We start from the raw sequence: 26296 nt of genomic DNA, 5'->3' as shown, positions 1-26296 counted from the left end.
AGTGATTCCCTCCTTTGTTCCTCTACCCTTTTTGACTATTCCTTGAGGTACTTGAGAATCGCCTCCCGCTCCTCAACGGGCATGACTCTCAGTACCTCGCGAACACCCTTCCACCCCGCAGCCTTCTGCGTGCGGACCACTTCAGCAACTTCCGCCGAAAGGTGCTCTGCCTTGAGGGCATCAACCTTCTCTCCAATAGTCTTTCTCTCCTTCTCGTACCACTCGGCAACTTCTCTATCACTGGTGTCAAAGTTGACAATGCCGGACCAGCTTTGCAGCAGGTGCAGGTGGCCAGCTCGCACATCAGTGCCCTTGGAAGGGCTGGAGTCGCGGGATGACGACAAAGCGCTGCTGGCCATGCGTTTGAGGATATACTCCTCGTTCAGACGGCGACGCAGACGCCAGTAGAAGTATCGCCGGGAATTGACCCACTCCAATGAGTCGCGAATCGTGCCCTTGGCCTTCATGCGTCCAGCGCGGTCGTGCAGGTCGGCAAACTGCACAGCAATCTGGGCGTAGACTGGTAGCAGCTCCTTCTCTCGAGCAACGACCTTCTTCTTGATCTCAGCGGCTTCCTCGGGAGTCAAGTCGCTGTTTTCGAGCTGCTTCTTCAGGTTGGCATAGGTGGTGTCCATGCGGGCCATGGTCTCGAGCTGCTTTTCCTTGCGGTACTTGATACCAATGATACCCTCGGGTTCGAGAACACCACCACGGGCCTCAACATCGGCGTACATCTCCATGGCAACAGGGTTAATGGTGGGATCAACGACGACCCAAGATCCGCCACGGAGCTCGCCAAATGGTGGGATGTACACGAAGATGGGCTGCTCGTACTTGACGAGTGCGTCGACGATGAATGAACCATACTTGAGGACTTCATTGTACATGTCTCGCTGACCACCGGAGAACCCTCTCCAGTTTGCCAGAATCATCAATGGCAACTGCTCACCATAATTGAAGTCATTAATGGCCTGGGCCGTCTTGAAAGCTGAGTTGGGGTACCAGACACCACCAGCCTCATTGGTGACTTGCTCGATAGAGTCGGGGTTGGCGGGATCGGCGGGAGTAATGTTCTCAACAGAGCGAGTCTCAACAGCGATGACGCCCATGGGGATGCCACCAAGACGAGCACGGCCGACAACAACAGTTCTTGCCCAGCCGCCAAGGGTCTCGACAAAGGAGTCCTTATCAAACAGGCCGCTTTGGAAGCTGCCGTCTTCGTCATGCTTGCCAGAAATCATCCAACGAACATCAAAGGCCTGTTTCTGGGGTGGACAGTAAACAACGTCACGGTCCCAGGAGTCGGAACTGGGGCTGACAGGGATGGGCCCGTTGCGCTTCTCAGGCACAAATGACATCCACTCGACGATACGAGAAACACCAGCAAAATCATCGTTGGCAGTCATGTGAGAAACGCCATTACGGTACATGATTTGAGTACCTCCGAGCTGCAGGTTAGAAGTGTACACCTCACGACCAAGCAGGTTGTTCAAAGCCGGGGCACCGGTCAAGATGATGGGCTGGCCCTCAATCTGGACGGCACGCTGGCCAAGACGGACTAGGTAGGCACCAATACCTATAGTAGTGTTAGGCCAGGGACCTATAAGAAAAAAAAAATCAAAAACAGTGTGATTAACTTACCAACTGATCGGCAGGTGACCAAGGTCACGGTGAAAATGTCATTGTAAGCGCGGCTGGTGGCACCGGCTATGAGGCCGGATCCTCTGAGACATTCAACACCAAGACCATCCTCCCGTCCGACAATGGTGACAATCTTGTGGCGTTTCTCACCATCTTCGGTAACCTCCTCTGTGATGACATCGTCTTTGAAGTTCTCTTTGGTCTTCTCGTCCAAATACAAGTAGCGGAAGCCGGCGTCCTGCTTGGCAGGATCATTCCATGCGACCTTGAAGAAGGGCATCAACTCATTAGCAAGACCCAGGCGGGCACCAGAGTTAGCAGACAGATAGATGCGTGGAATGCCAAGCTTGCGAGCCAACTCGGTGCACTTGTTGAAGAAGTTGTCCTCCTTGGGACCAAAGGAACCAATGTTGTAAGTAATGTCGTTAGCGACGACAATGAACCGGCGACCGGTAGGGTACTCGGGCGTGCGAGCTTTGAAGATCCAACCGACCATACCGCAAGCGTTGGTGCCAGGCTCACGGTTGACCTCCTGAAGCGTGTCCTTGTCATCGAGAACAAGTTCGGTGTAGGATGCGCAGTCGCCAACCTTGGGCTGCTGGGAAGCCAGAGCAGGCTGGTCTTTGACAGCCTTGGCCCAGGTGTTCTGGATAGCCTGACGGAAGAGCTCAGGGAAATCATAGACGTACTGAGTTCCCATGAGGTGAGCCTTGTATCGCTTAGGCTGTAGAGCATTCTTGGTTCCATACGCCGTGTTGACAGGGAGCAAATGAAGGGGTCCCTTCTCGCTGGTACCACCGATACTGTGGAAAACCCACTCGCCCTTCTCCGATTTTCGCTCGGCATACATATCGACGTCCACGACATAGCCAGAAGTATTGGTGATGACGACACGAAGTGGGTAGGGAGTGCTGGTCTGGGGATCCGTGCAAATAATACGGATTTCAACCTGGGCAACACGCAGTCGCCAGCCACGGGCCCCAAAACGATCCAAGAATCCTTGAAGACTCTGTTCAACAGCCTTGGGGTCGAGTTGGAACACGGGGGTAAAGTTCATGAAGATGTGGTTAAGATCAGAAGAGTTGTTGCCAATAATCTCCAGAGCATCAAAAATGTCATTGATGACGCGGTCAGCCTCGGAGATGAGATACTCGGCAGTAGGAATCTCGTCGCGAAGACGACCAGGACGGATGACAGCGCGGGTAAAGTATCGCTTGTCAGTGTCGACAGCCTTACCAATCGCCTCGTACACGTGGATATTTTTGTTCTCAGTAAATACGGGCTTGATGTGGAATTTGGCAAGACGGCCCAGCTCAAGCTGGAATGCAAGAGCGGGTTCGCTGTGTCGAATACTGTCATCCTCAAGATACTCAGGGCCTCGGAAAGTGAAGTAACCGGGATAAGAACCGTCACCGTGACCGCAGATGAATGTCAGGCGACGCACACCACGGACCAATAACTCGCTTCGGAATTGCTCCACGATGGGCTTGATGCGGGTCAAGAGTTCTTTGTCGTCATTGCTCTCGGCATCGCGGACAGCAACATTGAGGACAGCAGACAGCTCGTCGTCAGTCTTGACATCTTTCTGAACTGAATTGAACGGCTTGCGCTTGCCGCTGAGGTCTTTGAGAATGGCAGTGGCATTATGCTGGCGGTTCTGCTTGTTATGGAAGGCCAGCGTCTCGAGGGCCTTCTGGAGCAGCTCTTCAGCATCATCGAGGTACTTGCATGGAATAATGATTCCTTTCCGAGTAGGCTCCTCGTCCCACTTGCTGGTCAGGTAAGACATGTCGCTGATGGAGTAAATGCGCTTGACGTTCATATCCGGAACTCCAGGCGTACCTGGAGTAGAAGGGGCAGCAGACTGCAGCGGAAGACCAAACTCGGACTGGCCAATCTTACGCAGCTGGAAATCCCAAGAGACGAATTGGGGAGAGTCAGTCTCGTCATTGTGATAGTCGATCTGCTTCAATATGTAGGCACGGTAGGCCCGGCGAACATAGACTTCCAGGGCAGCCAGCCCCACCCAGGGGTCCTCGTGGGCAAAGAAGAGAGGAAGGACGTCGAAGACAGTATACTTGGAGTCGACAACTTCCTTGATGACATCGAGGTTCGGCTCACGGTGGTCCCAACCACTCTCTCCGTAGCGAGACTCAATGACTGATGATCGCAGAATATGCTCCATCTGAGCAGTACGCTCCTCGAGCGAAGGAAGAGAGCACTGAATCATGATCTCACGAGCCTTGAGAGATACCTTGGAAGTAGAACGAGATGAAAGCTCAGTCAGCTTGCGCAGGGGCTCACGCAAGTACTTGCTTATGTTACCGACGTTAGGCTTGTTGGGGCGGTATTCATCGAGAATAGCAAGGATGAGTGAACTCTTGGCACTGACACGACTGTGCGAGAGGACTGTCTGCACAACCTTGGCAAGATTATCCTTGTTCTGGTCACGAAGTCTGAGAATAACGCTGTCCTCTTGAGCTTGGCTGAGGAACAACTTTTCAACATCAACATACGCCTCCATCAAGGACTGGATGAAGTTGAGCTCATGAACCTTTGAGCCCTCAGAATAAGCATGGAGAACTTCAGACAGGGGAGCGAGAGTCGTCTTCAAGGTTTCAGCGTCGTTTGCGGGGAGGCCCTCTTCAAGGAACTTTTGGAACGCTTTCTGCAGAGCCTTGGCTGGGAAGTCGGCGTGGCGAGACTTGGCTCGCTCAACAATTTGAGCAAATTGTGCATCCAGCTTCTGAGGCATACGGGCGTGGAGAGCTGAAAACTGAGCGTTCCACTCGCTGTAGGGAAGCTCAGGGTTGCGGAGGACTTCAATGAGCTCCTTGAGAGCGGAAGCCATGATGACCGAGTTATCATACCCATTCAAGATGTTGAACATGATGGAGCGCAGAACGGAGAAGCGCTGGCTAGGCTTGGAACCAACAACCACAGAGTCACCATACGGAGGCAGCTTGTCGACAAAGGCCTGGGCCTGCTTGACGCGGCTGGGGTCATCCAGGGCCAGAATACCCAAGATGTCGCCGGCTTCGAGAGTGGCGCCGGGTTGCTTAATGAGCTGAACAATACCATCTTCCTGGGCGACCAAAGGCATGTACATCTTCATTACCTCGACTTCAGCATAGGTCTGGCCAGCCTTTACATGGGAACCATTCTCAACAGCGTACTGGACTAGTTTGCCAGGACTGGGGGTTCGCAATTGAGTCGGGTCGTTCTCCTGTTCGAGCAAGCAAGTCTTGCTATCAACAGACAGACGAGTTGCGCCTACCTCCTCCTTCCAGTAGACATTGTGGCTATGACCGTCGAGAAGAATCAGCAGGCCGCCATCACTGAGGGCGCGAACGCCGACAGTGCACTTGGAGCCGTTGATGAAGAGGTGATAGCTGTCAGCACTAGCACGAGTAGCGGTGAACTTGTATCTAAAACCCTCGTAGATGAAGTCAATGTTGAAGACTGTCTTCAGAATCTCCTTGGAGGAGACCTGACCTTTTTCCAGGCCGGCACGATACTCGGCTATGCAAGCTTCGCTAGCAATATGAGCCTTGGTAATGGCACCGCAAACGACAGCCAACATTGTGTCAGGTCTCTCAGCCGTGAGGCGTTTTGAGATGAGCTCATCCAGCCAGCCTGTGGAGATGGTGTTGTCCTCAAAGGCCTCAGTTTCAAGCAGCTTAATGAGATATTCGACAGTTGTCTTGAAGTCACCACGAATGCTCAATTCCTTGAGGGCAACAACCATGTGTTTCCGGGAAGCCTGTCGGTTCTCGCCATAGGCAAATATGTGACCAAATTGACTGTCAGAGTAACTGTGAATACCACCTTGGGTACCGACGGAGAAGTAGCCCCAAACATTCGAGCTACTTCGGAAGTTCAACTCATGCATGACGCCATTGGAGGGCTTGAAACCCTCACCAGGATCCTCAGAGGTGATACGGCAAGCAGTAGTGTGGCCAGTGGGAGTAGGGCGACGCTGAGCTTGAGCAGTGCCCTCGCTCTTGAATTCAAAGTCGATCTCACCCGAGGTTCTGGGGTCCACGCCGTACAAGACTCGAATGTCGCGGATGCGATGCAGAGGCAGACCCATGGCAATCTGAAGCTGGGCAGCCGGTAGGTTAACACCGCTGACCATTTCGGTGGTAGGATGCTCGACTTGGAGACGGGGGTTCAGCTCCAGGAAGTAGAACTTGTCGTCTGCGTGCGAGTACAGGTATTCCACCGTACCAGCAGAAACGTAACCAACCAGCTTGCCCAAACGAACAGCGGCATCCTCCATGGCCTTGAAGGTATCGGGCTTGGCGATGGTGACGGGAGCCTCCTCGATAATCTTCTGATGACGTCGCTGGACGGAACAATCTCTGCCAAAAAGAGAAATATTATTGCCGTACTGATCAGCAAGAAGCTGAACTTCCAAGTGCCTGGCATTGCCTGCCAACTTCATAATGAAGATGGGGGATCCGGGAATTTCGCTGGCCGCGGCCTTGTAGAGAGCTTCGAAGCCTTCTTCGCTCACAGCCTTACGGATACCTTTACCACCACCACCTTCGGAAGCCTTAATCATGACGGGGAAGCCAATTTCTTTTGCCTTTTCCAAACCTTCCTGCCACGAGCTCACACAGCCCTTGGCGTAGACGTCGTCTGCAACTGTAACAATACCCTTCTTGTCGATTTCAACGGCGTCGACACCAGTTCCTGACCAGGGAATACAAGGAACAGAAGCGTGCTGAGCAACAATTGTGGAGGAAATTTTATCGCCGAGGGATCGCATGGCAGACCCTGGAGGGCCAATGAAGACAATCTTATTCGGTGAGGCGGCCAGAGACTCGGGCAGCTTAGGGTTCTCGGAGGCGTGACCCCAACCAGCCCAGACAGCATGTACATTCATACGCTCAGCAATGTCCACAATCAGCTCGACGTTGGCGTAATTGTGATTGTTGGTGCCACCGGGCACTTCGACATAGTGGTCAGCCATTCGGATGTAATCTGCATTGGCCTGCAGATCTTCGGGAGTAGCCATGACGGTGAAGTGAATGGCCCGCTCGTCGCCGAACGTTTCGTAGGCCCATTTCCGGACGGATCGAATTTCCTTGACGGCGGCAATACCGTTGTTGGCAATCAAGACCTATTATAGCGGCTCTGTTAGTTCTTCGCTGCAAGACATGCTTGGAGGAATTTGCGCATGCTGCAGAATTGCTACTCGTGGTAGAATTGAAAAGCCCAGGTTCGGACTGCCCCATGCCCATAAGGGCCAGGCATTACACCAACTGGAACCGCAGCTTAGAAGCTCCTGCTTGACTGCTTCAACTCTAGATGAAGTCCGTATAATTACTTACGTTTGTGATGACGGTGTGTCCGTCATGTTGTGCAACAAAATCCTTGACCTTGCTAGGGGAGGCATTTTCCAGCCTGCTGCCTCCAATGAAGTGTTCTGCGATATTGTGCTTCTCGGCGTAGGTGGCCTTGCCATTACCAACGGGCACCGTCCGGCCGTTGGTGCCGTTGGCTCCTGATGTGTCGGGCATGTTTGCTGTGAGAATGTGTATTTTCGGTAGGGGGTATTAGAGAGACAACCAGCAGACAGGTGCGGATTGAGAGATGGCGAGAAAGAATCGTGGTTTTTAAAACGTCATCAGACGATGAAACAAGCTGTCTAGAATCGCGAAGATGGAGGATGTATCGATTCGGTGCCTGGCGAAGGGCGTACTGCAGGCCGATTGGGGAGTTCTACTCGGTAGGGAGAAACTGAAGAGAGGTGTATGTATGAAAACCTTCTTCTACAACAGCCGCTAGCAATTAAAATAAAAGGGAAGAAGTAAAACAAGCAGTCGTCAAGGGAGGAAACAAGACGACAAGCCCACGAGGTGCCAATTAGGTCAATCCGGCCAAGTATTATTCGATCTCGTGGAGGAGGAGCTTCGAGACGGAACAACTAACAAGAATGGTCAAGAGATTAAAACCCGCGGCTTTTGGCTTTCAGGAAGAGGAAGCAGGAGGGGAAATACCAGCAGATAGCGTCGAAATGAGAAAGAAAAGAAAAAGGAAGAGGTTAGGTTGAGGCGAGGCTGAATCGGTGGAGGTCAATCTGGAGCTCGAGCAACGGTGGTGCAGATGTCGGGACAACGGGGAGCTTTTTTGCGCTTGTCGATACGAACTGGTCGTCAATCTGTTGGGGCCAAAGACTCAATGGATCAATTAGCTTGGGAACGTCTTTGGTTTAGTGAGACTTGGGTGTGGTTGGTGCTGGGGGGCCACTGGCCGATGCTGGGGTGGGGGGCCAAGTGCTTCTCAGGTCTGTCTGCACGGTTCAATGTTTGGAGCACCACCGCTAGGCTCAACTCGACTCAACATTGATGTCAATGTTGGCCCTGGAGTCCTCAAGTGCTCGACACAAAAAATGGGGCACGCCATGAGCGTTTGCATTCTTCCATCAATCCATCACACCCGCCCAATGCCACTAGCCATCGGCCAGTGCCTCCTGTCGCGTTGTCATAGACACTGTGAGAAACAGCACAGTCCCTTCACCACAATTTACCGACGTGGAGCCCACTTCAACCCGACGCTTGGAATGACAGCCATGGGTTGGGGTTGCGGCTGCGGCGAAACAGCGCCCAAGCCAGCGCGACAACAGTCAAGTCACTTACCCGGGGAGTTGGTCAGGTCGGTCTACCGATACTTGGCCATTGACGAGTCCGTTAGTCGTGGGTTGTTTTGTCACCAGCGTCGTAGACGAATAATCCTATCGTCACGGCCTGTGAAATGGGAGGCAGGGCAAATCGGACATTCAAGCAAAGATCGAAACCCAAAGAAACAAAGGTCACATCGGTTTGAGGGAGTCCCGGTCTATGTATTGAAATATTACTCCGAATCATCAACATGGCTGCCCAGGAGGAGGCATGACGGACGACGCCACCGAGATGCCCTGTCGGTCTACGGACTCCGTACAGGGTGGCCTTTACGCAAAGCTGACTGCGACGTTCGGGACCCGGTCGCTCACATGGCAAACCGGCCTAAATTGCATGCAGTACTTGATGGATTTCGCTACGGTAAGCATTCAGCATTTGTCCCTCCTCGTCGGGTCGGTAAATGTGCTCCTTTGGAGAAGGCACCGGGATGCAACAACGTAACCCCCTCTGCCGGGTACACAATGGAAGGGTGTGGACTTTGGCAGGATCCGAGACGTTTCTTGGATTCTGTTTCTTTGCCTCAATCTCATTCATCCTGCTGGATCGACTTCAACAGAAGCAACGGCTTGCAGATACCAACACTCATTCGCAAAGCAGAGCCGCAGACTCCAAGAGAGGCACATATGTACAGTGTCAGCAACCATGACGACAGATGATGCGGAACACAGGCTGAGTTCCTCAGCAACCCCCTGACATTTCGTGGCCCCAACCAACATGGACCACTTAATAACTACCAACCCGCCGCCAAACGCACCACAGCCAAATGCCGCCTTGGGACGGATTCGCCCTGCCTTTCGGAGATGGGGATGTCGCGTTGACAACGTACAATATCCTATACGCACCGGCTCAACTGACTCTGGGTGTCCCAGTATCAATTCGATCCGCCCGCGAAACGTGCGTCTCTCAAGCTGCACCGCAAGCACACTCACACGAACGGTTTCTGCCGCAAACAAACACACGGCTTCATCGACAACACAGTACAAGCTGGGCAGCCGCTCCAGGGCAAGCAAGCTACATAGACCTACATATGCATAACCGTAGAGGGCCCATTGTAAAAACACACGACGTGCTTCAAATAACTTTCCAGCTTCGATTTACACCAGGCGAGGTTGCTTTCCCTCGTCAAAGCCGCATCATCTCAGGGCAAGAAAAAAGCCGCTCGGAGTTTGAGAAATACCGCGAGAAACGCCGCAGATAATAAGCATGCATGGCAGACAAGCAGACAGCCCGCTTTCTACCCCCGTAACGACACCGTTCTCGAGTATCGAGTTTGGTTGTTTTACAATACTCCGGACTCCGTACAAAAGCACCCATTATGCCACCGTCCAAGTAACAAGCAATCTTCAAACTACGTAGTACTCGCGGTACAGCGTGGCCATAAACCGGATTATGCATGCCCCAATTCGGCCACACCCGGCCAACCGTCGCCACGGATCCGAGAGGCTCCGTCCCCCAATTGTTGAGCACCCACCCACCCTCTACACCATTGCCTGCAATTTTTTCTTTTCCTTTTTTCATGTCGCACGCTCTCACACCCATCAACTTCCCCTTATCTCCATTCCTTCGATGCTCACAGTAGACTGTCAGCACAGACCCGGTGCCACCACCCCCAACATTCCTGTGATGACAGCAAGTTCGTAAGCTGACCACGGCGCACCGCTCACCCAATCACATCCCCCCCCAAAATCCGTACGTCATCCGAACCTGCGCGTCACGGTGCCCTGGTCGGTGCGGCTGTCCGCCTGCGACACGGAGGGATTCTGCGGAGATGGACTGGCGCCGAAACAAGGATACTCCGTAAATAGAATAGAATATCAACAACAAGCCCAACACAAGTAAGTTGCCTGTTACAGCCTTCAGGGATTAAGGCTGACAGGCCTAAGAGGGTAATGCCAAAAAAGCCACAATTACAGAAGAAGTTAATAAAAAGAGGGATGCGTCGCTGAAGGCCAGGGACGCTAAAGAAGTCAAAAGACTGAACAAGGCGGCGAGGGACACAGGAAAAAAAGAAGAGATAAGGGGGTCCCTGGCCTTCAATGACGCATCCCTCTTTTTATTAACTTCTTCTATAATTATAGCTTTTTTAGTATTACCCTCTTAGGCCTGTCAGCTTTAATCCCTGAAGGTTATAATAGGTAACTTACTTGTGTTGGGCTTGTTGCCTTTTTTGGCACCGGTCATGGTTGTGGTGAAGTTGTTGACTGCCGACCGAGTCCGATGTTAGCAAGGGAGCGATGCAAAGGCGGAGACCCACGAGTAGCTGCTTTACAGGAGCGATTTGTTTTAATTAGTAAGGTGTATAGAGGTAAAATAGGGTGATTATAGGGAAGATAATAGGCTTTATAAAAGTTAGGACTTTATTACTTTATATTATATTAGATTACTCTGAGTTTTTTAGGGTGTAACTTACGCGGTTATAAGTTACCGTTATTACGTATATACTTTTGCCGGCGCGTAAGGTCATGAATTACCTCTTAAGCTAGTAGGTTTAACACATCGCAATGCGTGTATGTATATCTTATAGTGTTTTTTAAATTATATGTTACTATTAAATTAGCCAGGTACGACTATTGATTGTGTTACTAGTAGGTCCTGGTGATGAGCTAGCCTTTTTTTATTTTATTTTTTTTTCATAATAATTTAATAATAGAATATCAAAAGCAGCTACGTACTAGTTCCACAGCAATGTTCAAGTACAAGTGCGGCGTATGGACATGACAGTGCATGTCGACGACGATACAGGCCCAACGTACCATGCAAAACATCGTCTCACTCACAACACCGTCCACTAGACATATACGTCTCCTCTCGAGCAAAACATAGTCTACTAGGCTCCACAACGCAAAATAGGAAACACAATTCACGGGTGTAGCAGCCAGCGGCACAGGACGTATCAACACCATCTATTCCTATCCTCAACTTCAAGAACAAAATCCACCCCCAAGAATCCAGGTATCATTTCCCCCCCAGAGCGGCAGACCTCATTCTTGACCCAAGTACATACATGTTACCCCGTGGACTAATGAATCTCCGTTGACCAGCCTCCTCAATAGCATCGCTCACCCAACAATCATTCTCCAACTGCCAAGTCCCTCGGGGGATAATTCATCGCATTGTCGGCACAATCTATGGTGCAACAGCAAATATGCTAAAACCCAGAAACTATGTGCTTGAAGAGAGGTCATAATCATCGTAATTAACAAAAAGCATCGCCTTCAACTAGAATCGCTTTGTCTCATTGTATGTCGTAAACGAGTTCGTCTCAAAAAGAATCGTAGGAATGTGTTTGACTCTTGAGCATTGGCGCCAGCACTCCACCCACACACAGCCCGGCATTAATCTGATTATGGCGCTTGGCTAAAACCTGGGTCCGGTTGTCGTCTAATACGTCTCGCCCAAGTCGCTCAGTTTTCTACTATTCGATGTGCCAGGTCGCACAGTGCCAACCCCTGTACTCGTCCGTCTGCCGCCGGGACCACTGCCGCTTTGTCGTCTTGCGCCGGACGTAGGGATTGAGGTCCCAGGAACTGGGATGCCGCTAACAGCCCCTTCCATCTCAACCTTGGAGTAGGTGCCGCGCCGGCTAGGAGTGCGGAACTCGCCTTCGTAATCCTCTTCCATTTCTATGCGGCTCATGCTTTGGGAGTGCCCGTGCACTGATCCGCTCAGAGATGATCTTGGTCGACCCAGAGGTGTGCGTGCTCCGGTTAGAGATGATCGTGACATGGGACGGGGTGGCGGTATCATGTCGGTTCGTGAAGAGGGTCTCGCATATGACGATACGCTTGCTCGAGAGTTTGGACGGCTGTGACTAGCATCGGATTCTGGTCCTCTATTTGGTAATGGCCCAAAGGACAACCTGCTGACTCCCGTCGTGCTAAGTCTGGGGACATGGCTAGGTCGCGATGACGTCGACGAACGAAAGTTGGTTGGTGTAGTTTCGTCGCCTGCAAGAGACGATGCAGATGACCCCGTTGTTCGCTTCCGAGAGCGGATCGTAACCGTTGACGGAACGCTGGAACCGTTGGCCATTGGTCTGGGTGACGCACGTGGCGGTGTATGTGTAGGGGCTGGTAGCTTGGACCTTGCAGAGTGCACTCTAGCTTCGAGACGCTGCATCTGAGCAGTAAGTGATCGAATATGTGAGAGCGAGTTAGACGCAGGAATCTTATGCTTCGACGAGCCGGGCACGGTCGTAGATCGCGGAGCCGGTGTACGAAGACTCGAAGGCCCTCCCGAGATACGACCACTTTGTCGTGCCACTGCAGGCTTTCCACGTGGCTTGGGAGTCACGCTGTGATCCAAAGATGGTAATCGAGACTTGCGAGGAAGCGTACCACCAGCCTTGGCAGCCGGAGTTCCGTTAGCGGTGGGTGCTGACGCATCGGACATTGGCGGCGACGGGGGCTCGTGTACCTGGGAGAGCGATTCGACCGCAGGGAGGGACTTGGTCTCGGGCGGCGTGGTGATAAGCGGCGAACTAGCAGTCGAGTTGGGAGAACCCTCGGTGTTCTTGTCGAATGTCGGTGATCCCATGACAGAGAGGTCGGTCGAGATGGTAGACAGATGCCGGGCTTCGTGCTTCTTGATCTTGTCCTGCATGAGTTCCGCCTCTATCTTGAGCTCGGCGAGCTCTTCTCGAAGCCGTTGTGATTCGATTCGTAGATTTTCTCGTTCCTGCTCGCCGGATTTAATCTCCTCCTCCATCATGACTCCCCGCTCAATAGCCTGGTTGTATTTGGACTCCATGTCTTCCAAAGAAGAAGTAGTGTTGCGAGCTTGGCGCTCAAAATCGTCATTGGCCACCTCGACATCCCTCAGCTTCAACTGCAGCGATCGGTTCGAATCTCGAAGGGTGGTGATTTCCTTTTCCAGAGAGTTTTGCGCAGCGCTAGCCTCACTCTTGGACTCCTTATATTTCCTCTACGCCAGCATGTTAGCAATAGTTCTCCTTTACGCACGACGGCCCAGCGCCACTGGGGTCAGGCATAAAGCCCTCCTACCTTCCACTCTTCAACTTCGAACCCCAAGGTTTCAACCTTCTCCTGCAGAGCTCGCTCCTGCTTCTCTGCTCGCTCGATGTCCTTCTCTAGTTCCTGTTCAAGCTCACGACTTGACTCCCGAAACTCGGCAAGCTCCGATTCTAGCATTTCGTACTGCGATTTGTACCAGGTGAGGGCATCTTCAGCCGTGGCTGCCTCGCTGGGAGGCGATGAAGGAGGCTCGGCCATGGTGTGTCGTGATGTTTATGGGAGTGATGATGCCGAGCCAGGGATCCTTGGAGGTTGGGGCATGCGACTCGCCGCTGCTTCGGTGATTGATGTTCCCCTTTGAATTGTCGGCAAATAGATTAATTAAGAGTGATTTTTTTTGAACGTGCTTTTTTCCGATTTTGGTGTGCAAAGGTCGTTGACAAAAGAAACTTGGTGTATTGCCTGGCAGTTGCTGGCGGGCGTGGATGCGGTGTGGCTTTCGAGATAAACCGAGGCGCGGTTGAACAATGAAAGAGCAACAACAAAAGGTCGCATAGGAAATTAAAATAAAGAATATTGCTGAGCGCACTGTTAGCTTGCTCGCGCGCGCGTTGTGACTGCCACAAACATTGAACTTACAGGTTGTTCCTCCAAAGAGGGGAGGGGAGGGTGTTGGTTACTCTGGATTTCCCCTTTGTCCCGGATGCGGTGCCCGACACTGTAGACGGCAGAGACGAGACAAGGAGACGAAATCGAAATGGAAAAATAAAAACTCCCCGTCTATGCCTTCTTGCCGGAGCTGTGCGCGCGTCGATTTCGCGGCTATTCCCAGCAAGCAGTAGGACTTACCTATGTCTATCTGCCTTACCTTGGGTTGTCGAAGTGGCAGGCCGCCAGCCGGAGCGATGCGGTGGACGTGGTTGTGTTTTGGCCTGCGACCCTTGTGACTGTTGGGTGGCCTTGCTGCCATGTCAACTTAATGATTCAATGTTGACCCTCCATGTTGACCCAAATGGCCCAATGACCAGCCTTGGCCCTTTCCCGCGGCGGGCCTTGCGCGACCTCGGGGGGGAGGCACTTGCCCCAGGAGACTTTGCCTGAGCAACCGCTTGACCCGCTTAGGCTTAGCTCTCGGCGTCATGGGCAACAGCACCTAAAAATATGGCGGGCAAGTACCACCGCTGCTTTTCCGGCCCCTCTGGGTCACATGTAAGAGTGTTCATGTGTGCGCGAACTCTAAGGTAAACTCACTCTAACAAGGCGGCCCTGCCTGGATAGCTCCGTATTATCTCTGCTTGATGCTGATTATTCAAAATAAAAAAGAAAGCATGCGGATGGCGCAGGTGGCAAGATTGATCGCTGTTCCGTGAGACACCCGACCCTCGTTGGGTTCCAGACCCGACAAACAGGGTAGCAAACCTCGGACACGCGTTGCTCCTCATTTGTCTCTGGACTGGGGATGCTTGACCCTGGGCAGGGTCCCTTTATCCTTCATATTGCATAGTTGCACGGCGGACCGTGTGTCAGGAGCACAGTCTTGCATTGCATTATTGTATGTACGCTCAAATACGGCGCTGTGCATGAACTCTTGCAGCCACCTTAAAGCGCATAAACTTTTCGGATTCTGCCTTAGTCGTTCTGCCTGTGGACGACACTTGCGGTTGCTCGGCACGCCCTGCTGTCAACGACACAATCTTGACTATCGGGAGGTCTAAGTTGAGGCCGATTTTGACATTGCAACCCTACGATGAAACCGATACATTCCCAACTCCACACGTTGTAGCAAACCCACCCCATTCATGTACCTTTGGACCGTGGAGATGCAATTCCCCCCAATCAGCCATTGTCAGGCATACGAGGTAGCGGCAGCTGCGGTTTCTATAATAGGCCTCTGGCAACATTTACCTCTAGTACCTACCTATGTAGGTGCCTGGTTAATGCCTATTGGTAGCAGATAGTCGTGTCGTGCAAACCACTACTTTCACGATATGTACAGGGTAGCGCGAAGGATGCAGCCCAAACCCTCACTCACAAGAGCTCCAACTTCACTCGTTTCATATATATCATTTCGTAATCTTGGAATTTTGGAATAATGCTATAAAACACTTCGTCTTCGCTGTGCTGTCTTGCCCGCCATCTCTCATACGGACGTGCGACCGTACCAACGCTGCCTTCTCATCATATCACATGTACTCCGTACACGGAGAAAAATCAAGGCCTTCCAAGTAAAATTTCAAAGTCTTCCCCCACCGGCAGCGCCCCATGCTTTCCTAGCCTTTCTGGACCCTGCTGTTGCGGCTCCGAAATTGTGTAGCCTTTCTCCAATCAAGTATGCCTCGTCTCGAACTCCTGCTGTCCATCGATTGAACACTCTTGTCAGCCCAACAGCATATCTGACCATGACGGCCGACACTGCAGCCACTGGGTACGAGTATCTGAATACCAGGGATGCATTGGTCGTATCGGCTACTGCGCCCGTGAGTTGCGAGGGCGAGAGCATGCCGAAATTGATCAGAAGATATGCGGTTGCAGGAGGACCAAATATTGCGAGTATAGATAAGGCGACTCCGGGAATAACAAATGCTCTTGTAAAGATGTCGACATCCGGCTTTAGGTAACCTCGTCGCATGACAGATGATACTGCTATTGCAGCTCGACTGTCCGGAAAGAGTGATGTAATCATTCTAGTTGCAAGCTTTAGGTAGAGAAGTCCCAGCGTCCACGATTGAATAACGCGTATAGTATGACGCCCGGGCTCTCCGCCTTGGTTTGCCGTAGTTGTTTCGTTCTGTTGCCAGGGTGGATTCATGTAGGTATGTAGGGGAATACTGAAATATAGCTCCATTAATGTTGATACTAGCAAGGGGAACACAATCAGCAGGAAGAAGTAGGCATAGAACAGTTTAGCACCGCGCGCCAACCCGCTGATGACACGGGGACCGCTGTTTCCATTCGCAAGTTTGTTGCCGATTTTGCTTGTCCAATCTCGGAATCTGGCAGTAAGATGACCCAGGCGAAAGACTGCATAGGCTAGTGAGCCTAAAACATAGATGCCGATACTGAATGCATAAATATCGTTGGTGCGAATGTGGGCTGGAATCAGCATCTTAAACATAGCCCTCCCAAGCACCAACGGTGCGATAGTGAAGCCAACTCCAGTGACGGCGGCAAATAGCCAGATGAAAAGGATGAATAGGAATAACCGGGCGCGGAAGCTTGGTGGCACGTATACGAGTTGGTACTGGGTGGATGCATACATGTCATCGTCTGATTTACCGTCCTTTCGGCGGTTGCGTTCGGAGACTTTAAGGAAGACCTGTTGACCCTTGGGAATCTTGACTCTGTCAGATGCCGGAGCACGGACAAATCTGCCGCTCCTCTCGAGTTGACCCGTCTTAACAAGATGAATCTTTTTGTGTCTCATCTCTCTCATTTCTCCCTTCGATATGGATGGATTCGGTTTAGCATCCCCGCCCTCGAATGTGTCTCTCCAAGTCTTGGGTATGACGGCGTTGTTCTCATCAAGCTCAAGGAGCAATGACTTGTGTGGTGGAACTTGACCCTTCAGCTCGGGGCTAAGCTGAAGAATGCCTTCTTCATCGATGCGTCGCTCGCCAAACAAGAAATATGTCAAGCGAAGGCCGCGGGCGCACTTTCGGAACCACCAGGTGTACATGGCGTGCAATCCATCACTAGGCTTGAAGAACTTGACAGCCAGCGGCATTAGGAAGTTGTAAAATAAAAGATCCACGGGGAACTCCAAAACCGGTTCGTTGGATGAATAATGGATAGGCAAGACGCCAGGCATCGTGTAATAGAGGCCCCAGACCACGCCGCCGAGGCAGACGATGACCAACGCGCCGTACACGAAAGCTGAAAAGAGAATCTTGCGTAGCTGGGTTGTCAGATTTCGTTCTAATACATCCCGGACGGGGTGGAACTCGGGATCATCTGGGTCTCTAATAAAGTCTACATCAAAGCTGGTTAGTGTCCCATTCCAGTCAATAGCATATAAGCAAACTTCCAATGACTTACACAGCACACCTGGCCGCATAATCTTGCGGCACATGGAGACAAAAAGAGCAAAATGAAACATGTAACCAGTTCCCACAAACCAATGAACAAAGATTGAAGTCAAGGGGTAGTTGCACGTAAATAGGATGCGAGAGTTGAAGGTTGTGTCCTCAAAGAGCGGAAGCAAAGCACCATCCAGCAAGAGGCCGCAATACAGGGGGAAAACGAGCATTTCGATGCTGATGATGAGAATGACTTTCATAATGCCGCTTGCCTGGTGAAGGCTGTCGATAACTCCCGCTTCCCAAGCTTGCATGACGGCGCCCCGCGAAAATGGGCTGTCTCGTTTCAGGTATAACGCGCCAACAGCAAAGACAGTCAAATATCCGATGAGAATTGCCCAGAATCGATCCAGACCTGACCAGTATGCGAGGCCAGGATCCACCGGGGCCTCCGTGGTAACTTCACCTAGATCGATTATCCAGGAGCTCGGATCTGACAACAAGGAGGCCACACCAGTAAGAGTGGAAACAAAAGACTGAATCGTGGTTGAAGTCGCGGCAACAAACCGTCCATCAATCAGAGCGGTATAGTCGGGTTCGGTAAGAGCCTTGAGGCCACTGTCGACCTGGCCAAGAACCCAACCAATATTCTCTTTAAGGGCGTTCAAAGCCTCGTGGCTGACTGCTGAAAAATGTTGTACTTTAGGGGTAAACAAAGGAAACTCCATCATGAGACCATATTCCACAACTCTGGCCCCGGTTCCAGTCCATAGTCCCCAAGATGCCTTTCTGGCAGACACAATTTGCGCACCCATGGCGCCTCCAATAATGCTTGTGAACATGTCGACAATGTTCAGTGCACACCAAGCGCCAAATCCACCAATCATCATCGCTGCGTCTTGAATTACCTTGGAAAGACCCATGAGCATTCGAATAAGAAGGATAGGGTTGGAAATGATCAAAACGGAAGCGCGCCCTATATTATAAGGGATGCAAACGCAGGCAAATATGGTCATCGTGACGAGAACAACGCAGAAGATGGCGTTTTGGAACAGCCCTGCAATGGGACCACGCATGCCCAAAAGCTCCATTACCCCTTCGAAATCCTCAAGATCTTCCATAGCCTCAGCATCCATCCCTGCAGCGGCAGCGGCGGCGTCGACTTCGCCAGCATTTGGATCCACGTTGGCCTCTGCCGGTCCAGCAATAGGAACATCAACCCATGGGTCATCTGCCCCATCATCACCAGCAGCACCAGCAGCAACACCATTGACTGCGGGCTCTTGTTCTTCTGCCTCCTCGATGTCCTGCCGCTGGTCAAGATCGCCCCACATGAAGTTGGCGATACGACCGACGAATCCTCTCTGCTCCGGCACAGGGACAACTGGCTCGTCTGGAACAACGTGTGTGATATCGCTACCATGATCGATTGATGCAACATCATCGCCATGAGAGGAGTGCGGGGGACTGTCAGGAATGACGGTGCGGCGCCTCATCCCTGAGTTGTCACTTGGAGCTTGCCCTGTAGCTGGCGCTTCTGGCGTGTGGGGTTCTGACATCAATCCTGGGACAACCTCATTTGCAGCAGGAAGGCTGTCAAAAGTCCAACTGTTATTCGCCAACGGATTTGTCATGTTACTGGGCTCGGGGCCATCGGATCGAGCTCGGGGCCTAGATGGGCCAGAGGCGATGTCGTAGTCCGGTGCCATATGGCCAGGCGATAAGTCTGGGGATATCGGTAACCATTCCCTCTCTTTACCCTTGGAGTTTCTTTGCCTAGCTTCCTGTTCATCTCCTGACGGCAAAGGCCGACTCCAATCATTGGACTTGTTGGAATCCAGAGCTGGAGAAAATGGCGGCAAGGATTGGACAGGCTCTTGGGAAGTGGAAGGACCTGATAGGTCTTGTGAGGCTGTTTCTCGTTCCCTCATGGAACGTCGGGTAACATCGACCCAATAGCCAAGCTTGTCCTCCAGATCTTCCTCTTCAACGATCTGCAAAATCTTTTCCAAATTGCCACCAGCCCGGCGATATACTCGTAGGTAGTCGATGACACTGGCTCTATTATCTGAGCCTGCAGCTGCTTCATCCTGTGCTGAAGACTCTTGTGAGTCTGCGGCTAATTCAAGAACCATTCGATCGGGTTCCGTGGCGTTGCGCATAGCCATGTCTGTATAGGACAGCGCTGATTCTCCATTGTCGATGTCAGGCCCATTGTCGAGCCCAAGTGGCCCAGGAGCCTCTACTCCAGGATCCAGAGTCTCGCCATCAGAATCTGTTCCGTCAAACTCTGGGGTGTCATTGTCATCATGTACCTCTGGGTCAACTGGCTGCTGGGCAGGGGCCGGTGGGTTGTTTTCTTGGTCGGCAAAAGCGGCTCGCATATTGATTTCTGGCTGTTGTTGAACGACATAATCGCGGACCAAAATGACCAGAATAAAGCACACAATAACTAGGACAGTGATGATCTGACCTTCAATGACCGCAATCACCGAGCGGTTTACGGTAGCATTGCGAGTCAGGTTTCTCAGAAAGCCAACGTTGCTCAGCAGGGTCTGTGGTAAAGAGCCGGCCGTGCTGTTTAAAAACGTGATTTTGCCAGCAATGCTAGTGTTATCGATCGGGTCGGCGGCGATGTTGAATGGATACGGAGGGCTTGCGGCACACGTAGGCGCGGGCCTCGTAGGCCTGGTACTACGGGTTGGCTCAGAGAAGGCTAATGAGAACGGTCCAGGACCAAAACCCTCATGGCTAACCCAAAACATGGAGGTCCAAACATGTCGCATGAAATAGGGTAGCCAGCACACCCATACGCTGATGGTAACCACGGCGCGAAGCCACAGCAACACGTTGCGCACAAAGTATTTTGCCATGTGCTCCAGGAATATGTGAACAGGGAGGGACTGCGGCATGTCCGGCGCGTATAATTTGGTGAAGCGGAAAGAAGTCTTGCAAAGCTCGCAGTACTTCTTTTGCGAATGTGAAAGCCATTCCATCAAACAGTCCTGGTGAACATATTTGATGCTGCCGCTACACTTGCAAGGGTAGAACAGGGGCTCGGCCGAGGTTCCCTCACCGCGACATATTCGGCAAATCGCAGGAGCGGCGTCGGTTTGTTGAGGAGCAGGTTTGGAACGGTCGTCGAGTATTGACGGGAACAAATCCTGGCGCCGAGGCGGGGATGAAGGGTCGTTCATGGTGATGTTGGATCAGCAGCCCAGGTTGATAGATGTCGATGCTGGCCGTAACCGGACAACGGAGGGCTATTGACGGCAAGATGGTGAATAAATCATGGGAGGAATTGGTTTCTGCTTGAAATAGTGAAGATGCAAAATAATATAGTAGACTAGGTCCAACGCTGCTATCGTGGGGGGTCGTTCTAATGCGCGTAATGGCGTTGGGGTGAAGTGCGTTATCTGGTGGCCACTTTGTAGGAGATTCCTGCAGGGGAATTCGAGACGGAATCAAAGTATTTGACAGGTGAGGGAGTCGTCAAGAGCAACGTGCTACTCTGAGGGGAATATATCACGCAAAGAGAAAGATGTGATTATTAAACTGTATCGTGTACTGTCGTCAAGTCAAGGGAATAATGCGTTGGTTGGCACGGAGGTGTGAGATAGTTGAGCGGACTTTGAAGGTTGGGCGGTGATTGCGAGGTCTGGTGGCGATTGGGGAATTAAAGTGGGACAGCCGTGAGGCAGCGGTTACACACAAGTGACGAACTTCAATGAACGGCAGAACAAGAGCTGTAGCTCGCATGCATTGCTGATCCCAGCTAGAGAGAGCGGCCAGGCTCCGTCAGAATTCTCGGCACGGAGTAATTATCATATTGGAGAGGCAATGCAGGTGCGATTCACCCCTCGCCCTCCTTGTGTAAATATTCGCTGCTCCAAATGTCATTTACTTGGGTTCACACATGCGACTTCGAATATTCTCGGATGTCATGTAACTGATTGGGTAGGCAGCCTGCAGACCGCTTCGATGAGTTACCGCAGCCGTGCTACAAGGAGGAGGCAGGAAATGTTGTGATATAAGGTACTAAGGTCGTAGTGTTCGATGGCTGGATGGAAAGGCACGACTCGGGAGCCATGGCACTGAACCATGGCGTGCCTCGGAATGTAGTGACCGTCGGGTTGGATGCATGTGGTGCGCGGTGCGTGGTGGTGCGCGGTCCCATTTGAAGATGTTATGATTGCTCGGCATCTGATTGAATACTACTTGACTACCAGAGTCGGGCTGCTCAGAGTGTGTTTAGCTCCAGGCTCAAGTTGAGCGCAAGTGCGCCTCAAGTACCTACTTAAGTACATACTAAGTACTTAAGTACTTAGAGTAAGTGCAGTTAGGTAGTCCAGCACTCGCCAGAGAACCTCAAATTCAAACATTCAACATTCTTGCGTCAACGATACTTGTCGATCATTTGTGCAAGTACTAAATGCTGCAACCGCCCGAGGCCACCCCAGACTCGAAACGCCACCACGTCTCCCCTCAATCACCTGTTTCCTCCTCGACATTCAATCATCCGCCGCCGCACCCTCGACCGTCTTTGACGTCTCTGGCGCTCTGCAATGCGTTGAAACAGAAGCCTGGATTTGCCGCCAACATTGAACCGGACCTGACGCTTCGAGAGCTTCAGCTAAGCTTTCAGCTAAACTCTCCATTCTTTGTGGATCTCCGACCTCATATTGCTCGGCATTTTGCACTCCGTCGTGCCGCAGCATCGTGTCCTCCCTCCCTCACCTTGCCAGCTTGCGCTGTCTAACACCCTGTTGACCCCCCTGCAGCAGCCACTAGACTCCTTCAGCTCCTCAGCTGGCCCTGGTCTGATTGATCTACTGGCTTGTGACGGTGAACAGACAACAGTTCCTGGTGGCGGACGCTTAATATCATCCTGACTTCCCTCCTGCTTCGGATCTCTGGTTTCCTCCCCATTAGCTTCCGCCAGGCTGAGGCAAGCTCAATCAAGCTCATCTTCGTTTGCCTCGCCTTTTTTGCTTTCCATTGCCCCAGTCACCACCTGGACGTGGCCTGCTCCTCACCTACTTCTCTTGGCCTGTTTACCGACTTATCGTATTTGCCTTTCGCTCCGCTCGGACTCGAGTCGGTGTGTCGCTGGAAGACCTTCCCGGTAGCTACCGCTCGAGCTTGCGCCAGCATAAGCATCGTCAATTGAGAAAATTTTGAAAATAGGAAGCAGCTTCTGCAACTATGACGGTCGCTGATTCCACCGCCAATCGGTCTGTCCATGCCAACGGCAAACTGAACGGCCAGGCAACAAGCAAGAGAAGGACGGTGAAGCAACGGGGCTTCTTTGGCTGGGCTTTTAGTTTATTTGCTAGGTATGCAATTGTTCAGTGTATCTCGATAATGGATGGGGCATGGCTCTTGGCCGTCACCCAAAAAATCTTTTGTCATTTTCACAATTCGCTAACTGGTTGTCCACACAGAATTGCTACCTGGGCTGCCATCCTCACGATTCTTTTTCGCTGTCCAACATCCCCCGAAGCCTGCGATGAAGCCTCTCCCTTCATCTGCAAACCGTACTTTCACGTTAAGAATGCCGCAAAACCACATGTACAACCCTATTTCGACCAGTACGCCGCGCCTTATGTGGACCTTGCCAAACCATACTACGACACCTTGAACAGCCGTGTTTTGACACCGACACGCCGATATGTCGTTCTATATGGGACTCCATGGGCCAATAAGGGTTATGGCATTGCTCGTGCTCAGTGGGAGATGAATGGCCAACCTCAACTTGTTCGTCTTCAGACCTTGACCAAGGGTCATTACGAGAAGTCGATAGCGCCTCATCTGGCCAAGGCGGAAGAAGCAGTTGGCCCGTACTATAATGCTCTACGGAAACATTCGCTACAGGCGTACAACGGCTATGTACTGCCCGCCTACGAGTTTGCTCGCCCTTACTTGCTCCGTGGATACAATGCGGCGGCCGAATTTACAACCACCAAGGCTCTGCCAGCTACTTCCTGGGCTTGGGGCAAGGCAAATGCTTTCCTGGATACTGCAGTCTGGCCCCAATTGCGTGTTGTCTATGTTGAAAATGTAGAGCCACAGCTTGTCCGTATCGGAGAGCGACTTGCCCGATACAAGGCTAAGTCTAACACTACTAATAAGGCGTCATCGGATGAGGCACCTGTTAAACCGTACGTGGCTGCTAAGATTCGGACCTATTCTAAGTCTGTCAACGCTAACAGCGAGTGCAGGGCTAGCTCGATAGCATCAATTTCATCGTCCTTCAGCAAGCCTCCCCCGCAAAGCCCGTCTACCTCCGCTACCACGACGAATACTGAGGAGCCAGAGGCTACTGCGGCCGATTCAGACAAGACAGAGTCTCCACAATACTGGAATCCCGTCGAAGCGCCGGCTGCTACCGAAAATGAGAGTGAACTGCGCAGAACTGCTCGAGAAATGGTTGCTAGTGATCTTGCGACCTGGCAAAACAAGTTTGCTTCCCAAGCCGAGGAAGGTGCTAGTGCCATAGAAGATCAAGTCGAACAAATTGCTCACAGCCTGATGGACGAAAATGCTAGAGTGACTGGAAAGGGACTGCTTAGGCAGCTTGAGGACACCATTGCGTTTGAAATTGCCAACGTAAAGCAAAATATTTCTAAAATTATAGAATCCGGCATTGCGGATGCTCACCAAGAGGCAATATCCGCTGTTCGATCAGCTGGGGTGGCCATTAAGAAGAAAGCGCAGCTGATCCGAGGATGGCGTGAAGATTACGATACCGAGCTCCAGGAAGCCGTGCTAAGTGCAGCAGATGTTCATTTTCAAATTCTCGATGAAACACGCAACCTGGCCCTGACAAACATAGGTATGAAGTGGGCTTGGACCGATGGTGTTACCTACAAGGACTGGCAGAAGTACCATGAGCTGAAAGGTGCCCTCAACGATTGGACTGAAGAATTGAAGCAGCTCATTGTTACGCACCCGGCGCTCCTCGAAGCCCAGGAGCTTTCTCACCAAATTGAGGATGATGGTATGACCATGGCCTCGGCTGCCGCTAAGGAGTTGGTTCGGTTAAAAGAGGTGTCAAACTGGAAGATTCTTGCTCATGATTTCACTGACAACTTTGATTCTGAGGAAATGCGCCTTGCTGCTGAGCACGCGGCAGCAATAGCAGCCGCCGCCACAAAAGAGGAAACCGAGATACAAGAGGCCACGGAGCAAAGCCAAGCGGAACGTGCTCCCAACGATGATACTCTGCGGGAGAATGTGGATGAGCCAAATGATCACGAACCGGCCCAGGCAAGTGTCGAAGGACTCACTGCGGATGCTGAAACACCAACCCTTGAGCCACGCGAGGAGCCAATTGCCCTACCTGCTGAGGATGCTGCAATTACTATCGCTGCTGCCGATAACCAGGAGCCGCTAGCTGAGTCTGAAGAAAGTTCAATACTATCAAGCGAAGCCGCTGCTGATACGCATACGACGTCAACTGAGGCCCCGGATTTTGTTGCGGATGAGGAAGATGGGGAAACTGCTACGCCCGCCGTGGAGGATCAACACACTCCTGTAAGCCCGGCCATGTTTGGAGCAGCTGCCCAGTCGGTTGCGGACCGCCACCCAATTCTGGATGACGACACAGATTCTAATGCCTTTGCCAGTGTAACGAGTGCGGCCCAAGCAGCCTATTCTAGTGCCGTGGCCCTTGCTGCTGATCGTTACTCCAGTGCTTTCTCTGTTGTCTCCGCACAAGTGGAGGGTACATCCAGGCCAGTACATGAGCAACTATTCTCGTCTGTTTCCGCCGTTTATGATGGTGCTGTCTCTGCAGCTAGCAAGAAGTTCAACGACGCCGTTGCGGCCGCATCTTCTGGTGTTTATAACACCGCTCCTACACCAACCAAAAGCAACAATCTTCCCGACTGGAAAAAAGTCGAATCTATTGCGGCCCAGCGATTGAGTGAGGGGAAGTTGTGGGCAGAGATTCAATACCAGAGTATACTGATTGCCCTCCAGCTGGCTACTCCTACTCCGACCTCGCCTTCTGAGAAGTATTACGAGCAGGCCAAGTATCACTATTACGCAGGGTTGGGAATGGCGCAAGATAGGTATTCAAGCTTCATGGCCGCAGCCTCGTCGGCGTGGTCATCAGTGACGGCTACGGCTACGGCTACACCTACGCCAACGGACTTTGTGGGATCTGCCTCTTCAATGGCTTCGGTTGCGGGAAAGTCGGCGAGATCTGCAGTCGGTGCGGCCGATGATGCCGTCAAATCTGCCTATACAGCCGCCAGCCAGGGAGTCATGTCGGCTGCCCAGGATGCGGAGGACGCCATTCATCAAGTAGCAGATGCGGCCGCGGAGCAAGTCGTCAATGTTGCGGGCGCAGTTGCGGACACATGGGACGTTGTTGTCTCTGAACTGAGCATCGAAGTTTATGGCCAGCCCACGGCTATCGGGTGGTATGAAGGTGCAACGAAGACGGCTGGATCTGCTGTCACGGCGGCCACTGAGGCGGTCGCTGCGGCCGCAGCTCAACGCTATTATGCCATCAACAAAATGGTATCCGAGCTGGTGATTGGAAAAGAGCCCACATTTAGCGAGAGTGTCATGTCAAGGCTCAGCGCCATTTATTCTACGGCAACGTCCAATGTCGGCAGCGTGGCCAGCGAAGCCAGTGCTGCGGCTTCATCAGCAGGCGACAAGGTTGGAAGCGCAGCTAGTCGGGCGACCGAGGCCGTCAAAGGATCTGCTCAACAAGTACGAGACGAGTTGTGAAGTCTTCACGAAGGCTAGGTGTAAACCAAAGCAAAAGGCGGACGCAAGATGAGAGTATTGGATCTAACGAAATTTCCTTATTATCATTTTTTTTGTTTTATTTGGACGATACCCAATGTCATGCGGTGCGGCTGTCTGGCGAGAATCAACATTGGTTAGCAATGCTCAAAATAAAAGTACACTCTAATGAAGGCTGGATGCTGGAGGAACCGGCGGTTTTGTTGGTTTAATC

The 26296-nt window shown here is 51.9% G+C and overlaps 4 protein-coding genes across 4 annotated transcripts; 1 reads left to right on the top strand and 3 right to left on the bottom strand.

Moving 5' to 3' along the window:
* Positions 1-35: 35 nt before the first annotated feature.
* Positions 36-7169, bottom strand: MAA_06088 (acetyl-CoA carboxylase; the record flags this gene model as incomplete). The annotated part of the gene is made up of 3 exons (XM_007824086.1): positions 36-1576; positions 1642-6769; positions 6981-7169. 3 exons carry the CDS (start codon positions 7167-7169, stop codon positions 36-38), a joined length of 6858 nt encoding a protein of 2285 aa, XP_007822277.1.
* A 4542-nt stretch (positions 7170-11711) lies between these two features.
* On the bottom strand, positions 11712-13561 carry MAA_06089 (nuclear distribution protein nudE; the record flags this gene model as incomplete). Its single annotated transcript, XM_007824087.1, has 2 exons — positions 11712-13253; positions 13334-13561. 2 exons carry the CDS (start codon positions 13559-13561, stop codon positions 11712-11714), a joined length of 1770 nt encoding a protein of 589 aa, XP_007822278.1.
* Positions 13562-15536: 1975 nt separating this feature from the next.
* Positions 15537-20516, bottom strand: MAA_06090 (Zinc finger, RING-CH-type; the record flags this gene model as incomplete). Its single annotated transcript, XM_007824088.2, has 2 exons — positions 15537-17272; positions 17339-20516. The coding sequence occupies 2 exons, from the start codon at positions 20514-20516 to the stop codon at positions 15537-15539; spliced, it is 4914 nt and encodes a 1637-aa protein (XP_007822279.2).
* A 2008-nt stretch (positions 20517-22524) lies between these two features.
* On the top strand, positions 22525-26064 carry MAA_06091 (transcription factor hoxa13; the record flags this gene model as incomplete). The annotated part of the gene is made up of 3 exons (XM_007824089.2): positions 22525-22655; positions 22764-23480; positions 23541-26064. The coding sequence occupies 3 exons, from the start codon at positions 22525-22527 to the stop codon at positions 26062-26064; spliced, it is 3372 nt and encodes a 1123-aa protein (XP_007822280.2).
* Between the last annotated feature and the right edge of the window lie 232 nt (positions 26065-26296).

Source organism: Metarhizium robertsii, assembly GCF_000187425.2.
Source record: "Metarhizium robertsii ARSEF 23 chromosome Unknown MAA_Scf_2, whole genome shotgun sequence".
Lineage (NCBI taxonomy): Eukaryota > Fungi > Ascomycota > Sordariomycetes > Hypocreales > Clavicipitaceae > Metarhizium > Metarhizium robertsii.
Note: the sequence above shows the minus strand (reverse complement) of the source record. Positions and strands in the feature narration are given on the sequence as shown.